The 19,801-nt window shown below is 44.7% G+C and overlaps 1 protein-coding gene and 1 long non-coding RNA gene across 2 annotated transcripts in view; one reads left to right on the plus strand and one right to left on the minus strand.

The window, feature by feature from the left end:
* Positions 1 to 19,801, minus strand: part of LOC148163914 (uncharacterized) — a 114,634-nt gene that overhangs the window by 44,199 nt on the left and 50,634 nt on the right. The gene's annotated exons all lie outside the window — the stretch shown is intronic.
* On the plus strand, positions 10,590 to 13,873 carry LOC114217878 (granzyme B-like). The gene is made up of 5 exons (XM_028114801.2): positions 10,590 to 10,797; positions 11,785 to 11,932; positions 12,399 to 12,534; positions 12,741 to 13,004; positions 13,591 to 13,873. The coding sequence occupies exons 1-5, from the start codon at positions 10,737 to 10,739 to the stop codon at positions 13,759 to 13,761; spliced, it is 780 nt and encodes a 259-aa protein (XP_027970602.1). The 5' UTR covers positions 10,590 to 10,736; the 3' UTR covers positions 13,762 to 13,873.

Genomic DNA, 19,801 nt, shown 5'->3' on the forward strand with positions numbered 1-19,801 from the left:
TAAAAAAGATGTTGGGGGAGTGTGGGGGATGACAGGATTTCCAAGGCCTAGAATAAAAATGTCTCTTTCAGAGAGGATTTGCAATTGCTTCTGCATGGCATTCTTCCTAAGGCCCCCTCCTAAACCATCAGAAAGTCAAGACCACTGCTTTAGACCCGGTCTGTCCAGTCATTGAGAACCTAGGCTATAAATCTTCAGGAAGGTTGGCCCTTGGTCACAACTTCTCAGGGTCTAGTTATTTTTCCCTTTTTTATGTTTTTCCACTTTATTCAGTACCAAGGCTGCCTTCTCTGGTGAGGACAGATTTAGTTCTGCTTTACCTTTATGCCACAGGAGAGCCCACGGGGGCCCCAGATTACAGTAAGGGAGTTTCATACTTGACCCTCCATATCGTTTGGACCCAGGACCTTGACGTTTATCCCTCTTGCCCCAAGAAATCACCAAAACTGAGGGCCAAATTGTTTAGATGGCAAATACCTTCAGGGCAAAAAATGCTTGGGTTGTTTTGATTTCTGTTTGCCTTTCTGAATTTCAGAATTACATCCAAAGTTTAACCTGAGAGTTCTCCACTGTCTTACCAGTTCATCAGTGCTTTAGAAAGCTTTTTCTTCCCTGGTTTTTTTCCCTAAATTTTTTTCATTCGGAGGGTTGGACTAACTAGCCTGCCTGCTAAAACTACAGATAGACGTCAGCATATTCTTTTTTATTTACCCAAGCAACCTGATTCAATTTCTCCTTTGAGGGACATAATTAGAACTATTTTCCCTAGCCTTTGCCCTATGTTTTTGGCGGTTATTCTTTACCTCACAAAATCCCAGAAAATAGTTTAATGACTACATTTTAGTGAGCTCCTGTCCAGGTAACATGTAGAAAAACTGTTTAATTTCAGTGAGAAATATCCAAATTTGTCACAGGTTGGTTTTCTTCAGGGGATGTTTCTTATAAAAAGTTAATCCAATCTGGTGTATAAACTCCTTCTTGATATCGTCTTCCTGAATTTTAAAACTCCCCTTTCCTACATTTAAGGGAATCTTGTGGCACTTAGAGGAATGTAGGGGCATCCAACAGATCATTGTTTGAAAGTCACGCCAGAGAATAACGGAAAAAGGAAAGGGAAGGACCTGAGAAACCAGCTAAGGGAGATATTCTGACCCAGCTGACATGGGACCAAGGCTGGAGCAAAAGAAGGGATGAAAAACCCCCACCCACCCACCCCCTGACCCTCACAAGGAGAGTTTAGCCTCTTGTTCCTCCTCCTAAATTGCTAGCACCTGATGGGCACCCTGGCCTTAGGTAATGGTGTAAAGATAAGACCCTAGGGATGAGAGACACAATGATGAAATGGTACTGCACTGCGGTAATGACCATGGCAAGCCAGGAACCAGGGAGTGCTTGACAAGTCAGGATCCCGGATGTCTTCTTTCTTAGTAGGTTTCCCATCAACAAAGAGAAACAGTTCAGCGTTTCAATATCATTTTTTAGAATGTTTATTTGCTATGACATAATCATTCTACCACTGGGAATATATCCTAAAAAACAGAACCCAAAACACCACACACACACACAGACACACACACACACACACACACACACACACACAGGCTGCAATAAACAATAAACTTTGAGCATAAAGATGTTCATCTCAGTTTTATTTAATATTGCCAGAAATTAGAAATGGCCTAAATAACAAAGTGGAGAAGGATTAACTATGGGAATATCCACATAACGGAGTATGATATAAACATAAATAGGATTTTTAAGAACCCTATAGAAAACCAGGCTAAAAACATTAGCTGGCTATTTGCATGCCACTCCCCCCCCCAAAAAAAGCATTAAAACATCAAGATAACACTTCAGTCTTTTTGACTGGCAGGGATTTAGAAGAATGACAATATTCAGTATAGGCACAGGTGTAGAGGACTGCCATAGAGATTTCCTGATAATAAGTATATAAATTTGCACAATCTGGGGCACCTGGATGACTCAGTGTATTAAGCATCTGCCTTTGGTTCAGGTCATTATCTAAGGGTCCTGGGACTGAGCCCTGCATGAGGCTCCCTGCTCAGCAGGGAATCTGCTTCTCCCTCTCCCTTTGCCCCTTCCCCCTCTGCTTGTGTTTTTTTTCTCTCTCTCTCAAATAAATAAATAAAATTTTTAAAAAATAATAAAATAAACTTGTACAATCTTTTTAGATAGCAATTGCTAATGTGTACAAAAAGTTAAAAAAATACAACTAAGCTTTGAACAAGGAAATCCATCTTTGGAAAATGGGACATGTACATAAAGGTTGTTCATTACTGTGTTGTATATACTAGCAAAAAAGAAAATTGAGAGAAACCTTGGCATAAAACAAAAGGAGAAACATTAAGTAAATTGTCATAAGTTCATATGTCACATGCAAATGACAAAATAGAATAAAATGATGATTAATATTTCCTGGTAGTCACATATTACTAAGTAACAAAAGCAGATTACAAAATCTTATGAGTAGGAGAATGATGTCACCAAGATGGTAACAGATTTTTCCTGACTTGGCTTCCCTTCACAAGAAGAACAGTCAACAACTACTCCTGGACAAGACACCACTGAGAAAATCCTAGAACACGAAGCACCCCCCTCCACCACAGAGACCAAGACAGATCACATTAGAAGGATAATGTATGTTAGCTAAGCTTATTTTTGGTAATCATTTCACAATATATGTAAGTCAAGTTGTTATGCTATTCACCTTAAACTTATATAGTGCTGTATGTCAATTATACCTCAAAAAAACTGGGGGGAAGTCTTATGTGTAGCATTATCCCTTTTTCATTTTGCTAAATATACCTATTTGCATAGGAAAAAAATGATTAAAATATACACCAAATTATTGGTGGTTGTAACTAGGTGGTGAATATCATGTGATATTTTTTCCTAACTTGATTTATTTGCATTTTTACATATTTTGAAGATGGAGGAAGGGGCCATGAACAAAGGAATGTACTCTTGAAACTGGAAGAAGGAAGAAATAGATTCCCCTAGGCCCTCCAGAGGGGACACAATCCTGCTGACACCTTGACATCAGCCCCACAAAACTGATGTTTCTGGACTTGTGGCCTCCAGAACTGTGAGAGAATATATTTCTATTGTTTTAAGCCATCAAATTGGTGATCATTTGTTGCAGTGGCCATAGAAACCTAATACAGCACCTTATCTGGAAGTGTGCGTTTGAAAATCACATCCCCTGAGCTAGATGCATCAGAAAAAGCTAGTGCCTCTTAGAGAAGTAAATAGAGACAGACACCTTAGTAAGACTGTCACTGGTGTGGCTACACTGGTGTGCCTTTTGTGAGAAAATGGTGGCCATTTCTCCAGGGCTTTGCAGACCCAAGCCAGGGATTCTCCTAAGAGAGCCAAGTTCTGGCTCACAGCTGTGTGAGAGCATGGCCTGCCCAAGCCCAGGCAGCTGTTCTGCAGTTATTACCACAACAAAGTTCTGCGGGCAGAGGCTAGGCCTGGATCAAGCTGGGAGAACATTCAAGGCCAGGGCTGGGCCCCACAACTGCTCCTGATCCCCACACAGCCCCCTAACAGAGACCACCCCACCCTAGGCCAGCTGGGAAGGCAGGACAAGGAGAAAGCCAGGTCAATCCTTCCTCCTTCTGTCCACAGGAGGCTCCAGAGGCCCCTTGCATGTAACAACACAGCCCAGGGCATTGTCTCCTTTGGATAAAAAATGGACCACCTCCAGGCCTTCAAGATCCTGAGCTTCCTGCCCTGGAAAAAGAGATCAGTCAAAGCAGGGACTCAATAAAGCCCCCTCTGTGACTGACCATTGTCCTTAGGGAAGAGTCCAGACCTCCCTGCATGGAGGCTGCCATGGCCTTAATAAATATCTGTTTTTCAAATTCAGTGATTGATTTGTCCTTTATTTATTCCACAGTCACGGGGTAGAAGCTATGGGCCAAGTCTGCCTTGTGCCCTCTGCTCACATTTCTCCCCTGTTTTCTGCATCTTTCTCTCTTCTACCCCTCACCACCTCCTCACAAAGCCTTGCCATGTTATGACCTGCTTGACTCTTTTGCACAACTCTTCTGTGGCTGAGCCCCTCACATCCAGTCCCACATCCTCCAAGGGATCAAAGTTCACTCATGGGCGGGCTATTCACTCACAGCTTTGGCCCCTTTCAGCTGGCTTTTGATCACCCATGATAACCTGGCTTCTGGTCTAAGACCCAGGCTGCCCACCTGTTGAGCAAAGGAGAGAGTCTCTGCAGCAGAAATGGACAGCACTACTTTTGCTATCAATCAGCAAATAACAGACACTAAGCACCTGTTATGTGCCAGGCACTGGAGGCTCAGAAGTGAGCATGACAGACACTGTCCATGCCCTCATGAAACTTAAGGCCAAAGGACATTCACCAGAATTTCCCCAAGTCTCCTTCCTTGTTCAGGCTGGTCAGATTGGCCTGAATCTGTGTGGGAAATCCACCCAAATGAAAATCATCTTGTTCAAGGTTAATATTCATTTGTCTTACAACTTGCAGTATTCATGTACGTTGTCACATTTGTCCCTAGGATTGAAGTATATAGTTCTGGTGTCAATGGAGACCTACCTCTGGATGCAGGAGAGATGTAGACGGAAAAAATATAACCAAGGCAGCCATTTCTTCACAGTTTACATTTAGGGTACTCTATGGGGTACAAAGTTCAATATGAACTCTGACATGGAAGAGATACCACATTTCCCTTATCTTCCTTAAATCAGATTAGAGAGGCACACATGGGGCCAGAAAAATGGAGAACAGCCTCCAAACCTCAGACCATCATGGTCACTGCAACTCACTGAGTTTCCAAGCCTACAGTGACCCTTCAAAGTCATTCAGCTCTTAGCTGGGAGACCACACATGTGGTATGAGACTCTTTTTTGACCCTGTGCTGGGTCAGTCTAGCCAGGCATGCCCAGGAGCCATCCCCTCCCAGGTCTTGACGCCAATCGGGGATACTGCTTTGGGGTTAACTTCAGTCACAATTGTGGATGACTATTCCTTAACCAAATAGCACACACCACTAATACCATACTCATTTTCACATAGAGAAAATATCTCCCTCTGGGTTCCCGTCACCCTCAGAGTCATGTCTTCTCACATCTGGTTGCCCACAAAGATCTCTGTAGCAGAATGTCTTAATGATCTTGACCACTTTCATAATGAGGGGAAAAGAGTTGATTTCACACAGCTTCTGTTTGAACGCTGAAAATCCTCCCGAAACAAAAATGTACCAAAATCCTGCCCAGAAAGAAAAAATGAAGGGATCCAAACAAACAGAAACATACATCATATACATATACAACTACATACACAAGCACATATAAATATATCCTAAGCACTAGACCACCAGGGAACTGTAAGCACACATAAATGTATATGTACATATCTGATGATATTTATAGAGCTGTGGATAAGATCACAGACTTTGGAATCAGATCCCAGCTATGTGAATGGGCATACATGTACAGAGGTGTAATTTGTGACAATAACAACATAGAGTGGGCGTTTGAGCTGAACAGAAGTTAATAAAATGAATTCAATAAATTGCGGGGTATAAGATCAGTTGTTTCTTTTTTGTATTTTTAAAATTTGTATTAAACAATCTTTTTACTTTGGGGCTCCTGAGTGGCTCAGTCGGTTAAAGGTATGCCTTCGGCTCAGGTCATGATCCCAGAGTCCTGTAATCCAACCCCATGTCTAGCTCCCTGCTCAACAGGAGACTGCTTCTCCCTTTCCTCCCTGCTTGTGCTCTCTCTTTTATCTCTGTCACTATCTCTCTCTCTCTCTCTCTCTCTCTCTCTCAAATAAATAAAATCTTTTAAAAATATATTTAAAAAACAACCTTTTTAAATATATTTTGAGATAATTGTGGATTCACATGTAGTTGTAGAAAATAATACAGCAATATCTCATAGACACTTTATCTGGTTAATCCAACGGTAACATCTTGCACAACTATAGTACAATATCATAACTGGTTATTGATACATAACACTGATACAGGCAAAGCACAGAACAGTTCTATCATCACAAGGATTCCTCCTGTTGCATTTTTAGAGCTACACCCACCTCCCTCCCTCACCCTCACAACCCTGACAACTGGCAACCACTAAAATGTTCTCCATCACGATAATGTTGATATTTCAAGACGCCAAAACAATTCAGTTATGTTCATCTTAAACAGAAAGTAAGTCCTGTACATGTTTTGAGAGATTTATATCACAGTATTTCTCTTTTCTTGAGCAGTTCTAAGTGGTATTGTATTTTTTTTTTGAGATTTGTTTATTTATTTGAGAGAGAAAGTAGGGGGAGGGGCAGAGGCAGAGAAAGAGGGAAAGAGAATCTCAAGCAGATTCCCCACTGAGCACGGAGCCTAGCATGGGGCTCAACCTCAGGACCCTGAGATTATGACCTGAGCCAAAATCAAAAGTTGGACACTTAATCAACTGAGCCATCCAGGTGCCCCAGTGGTATTGTATTTTAAATTTTAAATTTTAAACTTAAATTTTAAATTTTAAATTTCAGTGCCAACATGTCCATGTTTCATAGCCTCAGAAATCTTGAGAAAGAAGAATAAATTGTTTCTATACACCAGCAATGAACAATCAATAAGGAAATTTTAAAAACAGTTCCATTTACAATAGAATCCAAAGAATCAAATACCTAGGATTAAATTCAATTCCACCAAGGAGGTGAATAAATTATACCCTGAAAACCTCAAAGCATTGTTAAAAGTAGTTAAAGAAGAACTACTTAAATGGAAAGACTCCCATGTTCATGGACTGGAAGGCATATATTGTTAAGATGGCAATACTCCCCAAAGTCATCTACAGAGTCAAAGCAATCTTTGTCAAAATTCCAGTGACATTTTCTGCTAAAATGGAAGAGCCAATTCTAGAATTCATATGGAATTGCAAGGGGCCCCAAATAGCTAAAACAACATTAAAAAAGAAAAACTAAGTGGGAGGACTCACACTTCTTGGTTTCAGAACTTATTACGAAGCTACAGCAATCAAAACTAGTGTGGTACCAGCTTAAGGATGGACATATAGGTGAATGGAATAGAATTGAGAGCCCAGAAATAAACCCAAACGTCTATGGCCAATTGATTTTTGACAAGGGTGCCAAGGCCATTTGGTGGAGAAAGAATAATATCTTCAATGAATGTTGCTGGACAACCAGATAACTACATGAAAACAATGTAGTTGAACCCCTACCTCACTCCTACACAATAATCAATTCCCAAAATGGATCAACAGCCTAAATATGAGCTAAACCATAAAACTCTTAGAAGAAAACAGAGGGTAAATCTTCATGACCTCTGATCTGACACTGGATTCTTATATTTGACACCAAAAGCACCAACAATAAAAGACAAAATTGATCAATTGGATTTAACAAAAATTTTAAAACTTGTACACTAAAGAATAGTATCAAGAAAGTGCAAATACAATCTACAGAATGGGAAAAAATATTTGCAAATTATATATCTGATAGAAGTGTAGTATCTAGAATATATAAAGAACTCTTACAACTCAACAACAAAAAGACAAGCAACTAGGGCACCTGGGTGGCTCAGTTGGTTAAGCATCTGCCTTCGATTCAGGTCATGATCCAAGTCTTGGGATTAAGTCCCACATTGAGATCCCTGCTGAGTGGGGAGCCTGCTTCTTTGTCCCTTCCCTGGCTCATTCTTTCTCTTTCTCTATCTCTTGCTCGCTCGCTCGCTCTCACTCTCAGTCTCTCAAAGAAATAAATAAAATTTTTTAAAAAAAAAGACAACTCAATTAAGGAATGGGTAAAGACCTTGAAATGACATTCCTCCAAAGAAGATATACAAATGACCAGCAAACATAGGTAAAGATGCTAAACATAATTAGTCATTAAGGAAATGTAAGTCAAAACCACAAGATACCACTCCACACACTATGATGTCTATAATAAAAAATGAAAAATATCAAGTATTGACGAGGATGTGCAGAAATAGGAACTCTTGTAAAGAAGCCAGACACAACAGGTCACATATTGCATAACCCTTTTATATAAAATATTCCAAATATGCAAATCCATGGAGACAGAAAGAAGATTAATGGTTGCCAATGGACCAGGCAGGGGTGGGGAAGGGAGAATGGAAAGTTATTAAGTACCCATTAAGTTGTGGATGGATGGATGGATGTCCTGGGGTGAGGAAGAAATTTGTAACTAGAAAGAGGTGGTAGTCCCACAACATTTGGAATGTACTAAATGCCACTGGATGGTACACTTTAATGAATTGTGGGTTATGTGAAATTCACCTCAATTGTTATGTGCATAGCCTTATATTTAGCATAATCCTCTTTGAATTATAAATAATGCAGATATATGTGAGGGAAAAATAAGTTAGATCACACTTCAAGGCATTAAAGATGATTATCAATGAATGATGAGAAATCGGATCATTTTTTTAAGTAGGTTCCACACTCAGCCTAGAGCCCAATATGGGGCTTGAACTCATGACCCTGAGATCAAGACCTGAGCTGAGATCAAGACCTTAGCTGATATTAAGCCAGCTTAACTAACTGAGCCACCCAGGCGCCCCAGAAATCAGATAACTTTAGGGACATTTGCGTGACACAGTCAGTTAAGCATGGATTCTTGGTTTTGACTCAGGTAGTGATCTGAGGGTTGTGAGATCAAGCCCCATACAGCTCTGTGCTCAGCATGGAGTCTGCTTAAGCCTCTCTTCCCCTCTCCCTCTGCCCCTCCCCTCTGCTCTCTCTCTAAAAAATAAAATAAAATAAGTCTTTAAAAAAAATAAATCAGATAATTTTAATTTTCTCTTTGCTTAAATTATTTTCCAAATTTCCCAACAATTTTAGAAAATAATTGCTTGCTAAATTTTTTAATAACTAGGAAAAAGAAACTAATAGTCATTAAGAGCATGAAGAAAATACTTCAGTTATGGGGTAAAGTGAGGATAAAACAAAATTACATTGTATGTATAGTATGATTCCAGGTATTTAAAATGCATTACTGGGGCTCCCGCGTGGCTCAGATGGTTGAGATTCGGACTCTTGGTTTTGACTCAGGTTGTGATCTTGAGGTCTTGGGATCAAGCCCCATGATGGGTCCATGTTCAACTTGGAGACTGCTTGGGATTCTTTCTCCCTCCCCCTCTGCTCCTCCCCCTGCTTGGTCACTCTCTCTCTTTCTCTCTCTCTCATAAATTAATAAATAAATAAATAAATAAATAAATAAATAATAAATAAATCTTTTAAAAAATAAAATGCATTGCTTAGGTAACAGTTTATAGGAGATAAGCAAATAAGTGACATTTTTCCTTTCTACTTTCCAAATTTTCTCAACGGACATATATTACCACTATAATCAGAAAGATAATTTTATTTTTTAAATGTCCACAACTGGGCAAGCTAAGTTCAAAAAAGTAGAGGTTTGATAAATGTATTTGATTTGATAAGGAGGATATTTACTCCAGAACTATATATTTTGATAGATAATATTCCTCGTAGAAAAATTGTAAAGGGCAGAAAATGTAGTGATGGAAACTTAAATCACCAGACTCTACCCCTCAGAGATACTTAGTTGTTCCTTAAACAGAACTGGGCTTAGCTGTTTAGAAACAATGGCCCCTCACAACCAATGGTAGTAAGATCAACAGCAGAGTTTACTTAGCAAAAGTGAGTCTATTATGTGCCAACCTTGCTATCTCAGAAGTGTGGCTCTCTGGACAGAGGACAGGGAATGCTAAAAGGACAGTTCTTGGTCTTTGTTTGCCCGGCATATTTTCCCACTTCACATGGTATTAGCAGTCTAGTAATGTGAACTTCTTTTGGGCAACCAACCTTTTCCCAGTCTTAGTTCATGTGGCTTGGGTGGTTTGGGCAGGACTGACCCCAGTCTACCCAAAGGAGGAATGACCTAGGCTTCAGTCAATCAGTGGATTCAATGTCTAAGGTCAAGGTGGTTCCTTAACTTAAGCCAGGTGTCAAGTGCAAGACATTTGTTAAAAACATTGACAAAATAGGTGGACTCTATGACTCTGAGCATTTGTGATTTAAAAACAGATGTTAAAATCCCTAGAAAAGAAGATGGGGTGATGGATGGGTTGCCCTATGGATTTAGTAGCTAGTGGTCATGCTCTCTTACTGTCTTGTGCATCCCTCTACCATGGTGCTGACCATGCTGGAACCTGGTCGCTGCTGTTTCTGTCTCCTCCACCAGAGAGCCTGCTCTCTAAGAGAAGGAGACACATCTCTGGTATGTTGAGTCATTCAGACAGGGGGCCTAAACACACAGCTGCTGAAGAAATTACGCTGATGGGCTTAGCAGCATGGAGCTGAGGCAGTGGTGGCCCTATCACTGGGGATTTGGGTTTCTGGGCTCTAGAACCCATCCAGGTTGATACCACATCCTCCAGTCCCCACCTTGTATGCTCCCTGTCCTATTCTGGACTGGAACGAGTGGTCTGCTCTGAGTCAACTGGTGTGGGTTCTGATGAGGTCACAGCATGATTCTCCCACAACCACCCAGAGAACGTCATCCGACAGAGGGGTGGGGGCAGGGAAGCTTTCATAGAAAGCCTTCTAGGTTGAAACACCACAAAACCAGAGGGGAGTTCAAGGTCAGTGAGCCCATCTGCACCCCGTTCCTCTTCTGGGAGCACAGAGGAAGGACCAGCAGCCCCGACCTGGGCAGCCTCCTGGGAAAGATGCAGCCACTCCTGCTCCTGCTCCTGCTGGCTTTTTGCCTGCCTTCCGGGGCCAAGGCAGGTGAGTGACCACCCCCGACCTCAGAGGCCCGACCCCGTCCCACAGTGAGCACAGCTCTCCTGTCCCTTCTGTACACCCCTGATCCACCTTTCCACCAGGAACATTCTGCATCCTGCCTTCATCCTGCCTCCCACTCTCAAGTGGGATGCTGCACAAGCTACCAGCAGGAATGGGAGGGCAGAAGGCTTGTCTCCAGAAGAGCCAGTGGGTACTGCCCCCTCCCCATTTGCCATCTGGAAATGGAACTTTCCTACAAGTGCATAGCAGAGGGTGAGAAACTGGAAAAGAGAACCTCATAAATCCTCCTGCAGAGGGCAGAGCAGGCCTGGCTTTCTAGTGAGATGAGCCTGGTGCTTCCCACAGCATCTGCTTGGGAGAGAAGCCCAGGGCTCAGCTGACCCAACACTTGGACAGACCCTGGTCCCCAAAAGACTGCTGTTGCCTTGGCCCTATCCCAAGGCTCCTCATCCCTCTCTCCAACTCTGCTTTTCTTCCCAGGCTGTTAGTGGCTCTCCTCTTTCAAACATGACCTTGGCAGACCTAAACTTCTCTGTTTTCCAGAATCCTAGCACCAGGGGCCCTACCAACATTCATCCGGAGGCTCCCTGGGGATCCTTGCCTTCATGAAGCCAAACAGCACTCCCTAGGTACTTACTACCTTACTACCATGTCAGGCCATTGAAATAGGCCATGTCAGACAACACCTACATCACTAAACCTAGGTCCTAGCCACTGGAAAAGACTTCACAGGATGACAGGGGCCTTAGAAACTTGCTTGAACCAAAGCAAAGTCAGGAGAGGGATTGTTCAGGAGGCTTTAGGACGTCACTATCCCTATGACAGGTAGGCTCCCCTCCGGCTGTGTGCAGAAGACAGATACACAGACCAAAACCCTGCCCTTCCCCCTCCCATGCCCTCCCAAATCCAGGCCGTGCCTGCCCGGTGCATTCAGTGGGTACATAGGAGCAGAACAGAATTTTCCCTCAGGAGAGATCATCGGGGGACATGAGGCCAAGCCCCACTCCCGGCCCTATATGGCGTATCTTAAGATCGAGAATAAGAATGAGCAGGTTTCGTGTGGTGGGTTCCTGATACACAAGAATTTCGTGCTGACCGCCGCGCACTGCCACGGAAGGTGAGGAGGGACCAGCAGCCTGCACCGCCCTGAAAACCCCGGCCCAGCCCGGAGCCCTGCTTTCTTCCCCGGGAGCTGTAAGGAACACGTGAGCCAGGAGGGCTCCTGAAAGGGGGTGAGGGAGGGCAAGTAGGGGGTGGGAAGAGGGGAGGCCGGGGCCAGGTGCAGGAGTAAGAGAAGAGCTGGGACATGCTTTGGCATCAGAATGCAGACTAATGCCATTTCACAAGTTTCTCAGGGTAACTGACCCCTGAGAACCCCTGACACAGTCACCAATGGCTCCAGAACCCTACCTCAGCTGCTGAGAAGCAGAAGGCACAGACAGCTCAAACCTGGGCCCTCCTATTGCCTCAGTTTCCCCATCAACTCCAGGCCTGCCCACCCCAACTGCCACCTGCCCTTCACAGCCCCTGGGGCTGTATCCTGTGACTTCACACCCCCACACCCTACTCTGCTCTCTCTGCAGCTCCATCAGGGTCATCCTGGGGGCCCACAACATCAAGAAACAGGAGATGACCCAGCAGGACATTCCGGTGAGAAAAGCCATCCCCCACCCAGACTATAATCCGAAGAACTACTCCAACGACATCATGTTACTGAAGGTAAGGAAACCTCCCTGCTGCCCTTGCTCTTCTGGGTCCACACTGTTTCCTCTTCCCCCTGGGACCTGTCCCCTCCCCTCCTTCCCACCCTGGCCACCTGACCAGTCCCCGTGGCTCAGGGCAGAGAGAAGACGGTGCAGCCTCATCAGGGTGTCCAGGCCCAGGGGCCACTGGCTGAGCTGGACTCTCTTGCCTCTTCCCATCAGCTGGAGAGAGAGGCCAAGCAGACTGCAGCGGTGAGGCCCCTCCGCCTGCCCACCGGCAAGACCCGGGTGCGGCCAGGACAGGTGTGCAGTGTGGCCGGCTGGGGGCGGGTCAACGCCAAGATACGCATGTTCTCAGATACTCTGCAAGTAGTGAGGCTGGCAGTGCAGGAGGATGGGAAGTGCAAATCCCTCTTTCCCAGTCATTACGACCGCACCATTCAGCTGTGCGTGGGGGACCCAATGGAAGAAAAGTCTTCCTTTCAGGTGAGACTGGGGGTCTGCTTAACAGGGCTCTGGGGACAGGGGTGTTTGGGGAAGACCTGGGATCTGGAGACCTGAGAAGTGACCTTTTTCCTGAGGAAGAGAGGGGGAGCAGCCAGAGATGGGGCCACCCAGGCCCTCTGCCAGCCTGCCGAGGGCCTAGGATGAATCCAAACGAGGCGCTCCTGCAGAAGGATGAATTTGCAGCACTCTGCCCTGTGCCTGGCCCCCCGATGTTAGAAAACTTGCTCCCTGGACGTGCAGTGGTGAAAACCAGGTGGCTCCTCAGAGCTGGCCCCCACCTGGGTCTCGGGGCTCATCCTCCATGCTGAGTGTCAGCCCCGCCCACCTGCTTCCGGGGAGGCCCCTAAACAGCAGGGTGAAGCCAGCAGTCCTGCAGCAGAGGATCTGGGACCCGGGGGAGGAGAGGGAGCTGCCACCTGGGGTGAAGCGAAGCAGTGACAAGGTCCAGCCCTGTCCTGCCCTCCCATCTCCCATGGTGGCCACGCAAGACAGCCTTCTCAGAGGGGCTGGGGAGGGCAGGGGCAGCAGGACAGCTGACTCACTCCTTCCCTCTCTCTGCCCACAGGGAGACTCTGGGGGCCCTCTCGTGTGTAACAGTGTGGCCCAGGGCATTGTCTCCTTTGGACGCCGAAATGGGACACCTCCACGGGTCTATACCAAAATCTCAACTTTCCTGCCCTGGATAAAGAAAACCATGAAAAGCCCCTACCTGCAGGAACCAGACTATTTGCTCTAGAGCTGATCCAGAATCACACTGCGGAGGGTGGCAGGAAAGGTGCCAGCAATCAAATAAATGTCTCTTACCTGAGTATCAGCCATCAAATAAATGTCTCTTAACTGACTGTGAAGGGCTGGTTTCTTGTTTATTCATTGACCATACACCGGCATCAACTCTGTGCTTACAAGGCCAATGACAAAATTCTGCTGTTTTCTGCTTCCTCTTCTCCATCCACCCCCCAACTCCATGCAAAGTTCCTTCCAGCTCTTTCTTACCTACACCTGTCTCTCAGAGCCTGCCCTTCTGCCAGGGCTGAAGCTGAGCACCACCAGGAGAAACCATGAACCTCTCTGGGCCTGGGGCTCTGGGTGAACTTCTTACCTCCACCCCCTGTGTTCTCTGGCAGGGAGGAAGGGGGTAACACTGTGGGTCTTGGACACCAAGTTGGCACAGTCTAGGGCTACAGCTCAAGGACACAGCCCTACCCCACTGGGAAGAAGTGACAGGGACCTTCTCAATCAGGACACTTCTCTCCCACAGCCAAGGAAGCTGGCATGGAGAGGGGCCGGGTCTCTTGAGTAACTCTGGAGTCTCACCTCGAATGAGTTCCCTTCCCTGACCCCTTCTGAGCTCAGAGACCAGCTCAGCCTCTAGTCTCCTGGCTGCCCCCGCTTACCACCGAGAGTGTTCAGTGGCCACCAACTCCTGTCCCCTCCAGACAACACTGATCTGAGCTGGCCCCTGCCTCCTATCCCTTCCACCTACAGCACCCAAGCTCCAGCAGGGCCTCACCACTGAGATGCCAGCCCAGCTCATGCCCCGACAGAGAGGGGCATCAGAGGCACCAGCCCTGAGAGCACCAGACAGCGTCCTTGGAGGACAGGGCTGGTGGGGTGGCTTTCCAGAACCCTTGGCCTTATCTATCACCTGGCAGGGCCAGCTCAACCCCTCCCATCCAGCTCAGTGTCTCCCTATGTGTCAGGGTCCACTGGCTGCCTGGTCACTCAGTAGCTGAGTCCCTCTCAACCTGTCCCTCTGGTCACTGCCAACCTCTAGGCTGAGACTCCCTGCTGGCCACCGTGGGCTATATCAGCCTTTGGACTTCGAAAGGAATCCTCTGTGCAGTAGGACTGGAAAGGACAATTTTTTCCATCAACTAACCAGCAAATACTAATTGAGCACCTACTAAGTGCCAGGCATTGATTGGACAGAATGCAAACTCTGAGCCTAGAGTGAACCTGACACTGTTGATTTTCACCTAAATTTCTAACCTCTTCTCCCTCCTTCACACGAGTCCATGTGGCCTACGTCTCTGTGGGAAATCCACAGGAAGCAAGTATTTGCAGTTATTTTTATTGCTGGTTACAGTCTGTATGAATATTATCACATGTGACTCTAGAACAGCAGTTTATGGGATTTGGAAATGACTTTAGTCATTCAGTTTCTGGATGTGAGGTTACCAAACTCTGTTTACTGGAGCATCCTCTTCGCCTAGGGGACAGGGCAACCTTATTTTCATTTGCTTCAAAAGCAAAAGGTGTAAGGGGCGCCTGGGTGGCTCAGTCGGTTAAGAATCTGCCTTCAGCTCAGGTCATGATCTGAGGATCCTGGGATGGAGCTCTGCATGGGATCCCCGCTCAGCGGGGAGCCTGCTTCTCCCTCTGCCTCCGCCCCTAACCCCTTACCCATGCTCACTCACAAGTGTGACTCTCTCTTTCTCACAAATAAATACATAAAAACTTTTTTAAAAATAAAAATAAATAAAACAAATTTTAAGAAATAGCAGGTATGAATGTCACTGTACAGATTCAAATGGTAGGAAAGACCACAATATTCAATTGCCTAAAGGCAATCTAAGATTGACTCTAAACACCCATCCAATCCGACGAGCCAGAAACAACCTCTGTCATGACTGCAAGCTCCCACCTGTGCAGACTCAAACTAGAATCAGAGAGGCTCACATAGTCTAGAAAAATGGAGAATCGCCTCTGTTCTTCAGGCCACCATGATTCCTGCTGCATGCACAAAGCTCAAGATTTTCTAGACTCTTCAACACTCAAAAGTCCTGGCTTGGAGGCCACACATGGAGGATGTGATTTCTTGCTAAACAAGGATCTCCCTCTGTTGGGCTCGCCTCACAGGACACTCCCAGCAGCCACACCTCCAAGGTTTTGCCACGAGTGTGGGCACTGCCTGAAAGCTGAGCCTAAGTTCCAGCTCTGGAGTAGTACCTTCCTGCACCAAAAACACACAACACCACACTCTTCTGTGACATGGGGTAAATACTCTGGGGTCATGTAACCCTCAAAGCCATGCGCCTTCACATCTTATGCACAAAGCCTGAAGCAACACCATCTCTTAATGACCTCGGGCACTTTTACAAGGGAAGAGCAATGAGGTCCCATAGCTTCTGACTTGGAGCTGAAAAAAAAAATCTGGGCATTTAAGGCATACTAAATTCCTTAGTTTAAAAAGTTCCTTTTTTCCTTGATTAAAGGTTCCTTGATTTAAAAAGACAAAAAGGAAAATGCAGCAAACAAAATTAAAAATACTATATTTTAAAGTTACCCAGCCACATACATATTCAGTTTAAGTATAACCTTTACTTTGAGGAAGTGGTTCTGTGGTTTAAAACAAGTTTGAGCACACTTGCTGCAGTCTCTCATCCTCCTTGGAGAAATTGGGGAGAGACAAAATCCCAGGAAGGTGTAGTAACTGACTGAAGGTACCAGAGTCAGGACAGAGCCTGGACTGAGCCCAGGCCTCCTGACAGCCAGGCCAGCAAGAACCCTTACATGTTTTCTAACCCCCACTCTGTGATGAGCTTCTGCTCAGACAGCCCCCTGGAGAGAAAGCCTCTAGGCTCCTGTGGAAGCCATTCTGTGACAAGTACTCAAAACATCTTCCTTGGCGAGCTGAAGTCTACTCATGGGCACATTTGGATGGAGGTAGGGAAGCACGTTAAACACGTCAAGTCCTTCAAATCTCCTTTGTCTGGGGAAATAGCCCCCACTCCCAGCTTTGAGGAAACAATTCTTCTCGCTTAAAAATCTCTGTCATGAAAATTAAGAAATGGGGCTCCTGGGTGGCTCAGTTGGTTAAGCATCTGCCTTCAGCTCAGGTCATGATCCAGGGTCCTGGGATCGAGCCCCGCATCGGGCTCCTTGCTCGGCAGGGAGCCTGCTTCTCCCTCTGCCTCTGCCTGCCCCACCCCCTTTTTGTGCTCCCTCTCTCTCTCTCTCAAATAAATGGATAAAATCTTAAAAAAAAAAAAGAAAGAAAGAAAATTAAGAAATAAAACAAAATAAAATAGCTCTGTAGTGACCTCAAGGAAACGCCTCTCTTCCCACCAAGATCTACTGCCACCACCCCTCCTTCCCCACAGACTCACTGGAAGAGTCAGGTCACAGTGTGACTGGAGAGAGAAATGCAAAGCCAGCTCCTGGTGGCGGATAGACCCGAAGGAATGCCAAATCTTCTCATTTGTTTTGGGAACATGTATTGGGATGGCTCTGCCTTCCAGTACCACTTTGTGGTACTTAGAGAACTTACAGGATTTGTTACCTCTCTGTATCCCACATGACGCTGCTTTTGACCATGAAAGAAGTAGAGCTCTAAGTTCCTTTTTTTCATAGTCCTGTTGCTAGATGACGTTTCATACCCACAGAGTCAGGTAGCTCAATGAGCCTCAGGTAGGACAAAGGAAGCCACATCTAAGCACATAAGAGTCAAGTTGATATCTGATAAAGACAAAAAGTTGAAAGTAAAGGGAAAAGAAGATACATTCATTACTTTGGAGAAACAACAATAAGAATAGTAATGAAAAAAAAAAAGCGTTACCCACCAGAAACAACAGAATCCAGAAGACAGTCAAATGACATTTTCATTTTTTTTAAAGATTTATTTATTTATTTTAGAGAGAGAGAGAGAGAGAGAGCGCGCACAAGCAGGAGGAGGGGCAGAGGGAGAGGAGAGAGAATCTTCAAGCAGACTCCCTGCTAAGCATAGAATCCCATGCAGAGATCAATCCCAGGACCCTGAGATCATGACCTCAGTCAAAATCAGGTGTCAGCCACTTCACGGACTGAGCCACCCAGGTGCCCCTTAAATGACATTTTTAAACGGTTGAAAGAAAAAAAGGAATAGGCAACCTATTTTTGGTATTTAACCTGGAATTCTCTATCCAGTGAAAATAGTATTTAAAAGGAAGGCAAAATGAAGATATTTTCAGAAAAACAAAGATAAGAGAATTGTTGCCATCAGAACAGCATTGCAAAAAATACTAAAAGCAGTTCTTGAGGCTAAAGGGAATTGATCCCTGTTGAAATCAGAAAAAGAAAAAGAGAAATAAATGTGTAAAATGTGACTAAATATAAAAGACTTTATGTAAATTTTGTTCAAAGATAATTATTTAAGGCAAAAAATGCTTTTGGAATTATGATATACAATAAAATGTAGGACAAAAATAACTCAAAATGTGGGAGGAAAATAAATGGAAAGACATCATGACAAGTTTCCTATATGAAGGGGTATAACATTAATTCAAAGTACACTGTGATATGTGAGGAGTTGTACTGTAATCCTACAGTAAATGCTAAAATAATATATACAGGTATAAATAAAAGCCACTAAAGGAGACAAAATGGGACACAACAAAAGAGGGCAGGAAAAGAAGGACAAAGGAACAAAGAAGAAATCACACAAATACAAATCAAACCCCAGTAAGACATTCTTCAACCAACCCTATCAGCAGCTCCACTAAATGTAAACAGATTAAACACTCTAATTAAAGGGCAGAGATTACTAGTCTAGATAAGAAATGCAAGAACGAATTGTGTGCTGTTTACAAGAGAGACATGTTAAATATAAAGACATAGATAAGATGAAAGTAAAGTTATAATGGAAAAAATATATATCCTGCAACACCAATCAAAAATTTTTTTAATTTTTTAAAAATTAAAAAAATTAAAAATAAAAAAATAGCCTTGTCCACGGAGTATGCTGTTTAACTTTTAAAGGCAGTCCCTTCATGCCAATGTCCACCTCACCCTCCTCAACCTGCTCTGATAAATTGCACCGACTGCCCACTCAGTGGAGGCCCCTGTCTCCCTACTTGAGCTCTGATATCAACTACTAGGCCAGTCCCTATGTGAACATCCTCCTCGCATCACTTGGGTGTCCACGTCCTGAGCTAGGCTGCCCTCTTCACCTCACATTTATTCTGCCATCCCAAGCTGGGCTGCCCAGGGCAGGGCATCCAAGCCCATGTGGGATAAGGAGAGTGTCCACATAGGAAGCCCGGTGTGGGCACCTTCCTCACCTCACACAGGCTTGGATGCCATGCTCTGGCTCACTGTGGCTCCCCATCCTGACAAAATTGCTATGGGCTTTATTGCTTCTTAAAGACAATTGGGATCAAGATGTTTAGAAGTGACAATATTTTCAATTCCATGACTCCCCTCTATATCCATTATGGGGAGATGATCAGAATAACTTGTTTAGCAAATGGTCCAGGGATATGAGAAATATAGTTCTCCAGACAGTAGTGTGAGGATACTGTTCTAGCTCCCTGGCATCCATTCCCACTTCACATGGTATCAGTAGCTCATTAAAGAGAGTAACATTTTAGAGAAAGCCAAACCTCTTCCATTCTCAATACATTTGGTTTGGACAGAGCAGACCCCAACATATCCACAGGCTATGACCTCAGTTTAAATGAATCACTGGTTTCAAGTCCTCTGACCAACTCTACCTGCACCTAAAGCAGTATGGCAGATTGTCCTTTGCGATGGTTGCCATTGTATGTCTCCCATCCCACAGGCTCTTCCTACATGACTGAAACACTCCTCCCACTTAGAAGTGGTGTCTATGCCCCTTCCTTTTTAACCTGGGTGGAGGCTTTTGATAGCTCCAAGCAGTGGAATATGGTAGAATGCAATGCCATATGACTTCAAAGTCTAGGTAACAAAAAGAACACAGCTTCTGCCTGGCTCTATGTTGGGGAGATGCTCGCTCTGGGGAAGCCAACCATCATGTCTCAAGGAAGACTGAACAATCC

The sequence above is a fragment of the Eumetopias jubatus genome, unplaced genomic scaffold (assembly GCF_037043125.1).
Source record: "Eumetopias jubatus isolate StellerSeaLion01/CBP00866 unplaced genomic scaffold, mEumJub1_p1.0 scaffold_7, whole genome shotgun sequence".
Taxonomy (NCBI): Eukaryota; Metazoa; Chordata; class Mammalia; order Carnivora; family Otariidae; genus Eumetopias; species Eumetopias jubatus.

Excerpts from the sequence above, each read along its gene's own strand:
- LOC114217878 (XM_028114801.2), top strand. The coding sequence starts at position 10,737 with ATGCAGCCACTCCTGCTCCTGCTCCTGCTGGCTTTTTGCCTGCCTTCC. Across the intron at positions 11,933-12,398 it reads GCCGCGCACTGCCACGGAAG|CTCCATCAGGGTCATCCTGG; the intron begins GTGAGGAGGGAC and ends CTCTCTCTGCAG. Across the intron at positions 13,005-13,590 it reads AAGAAAAGTCTTCCTTTCAG|GGAGACTCTGGGGGCCCTCT; the intron begins GTGAGACTGGGG and ends CTCTGCCCACAG.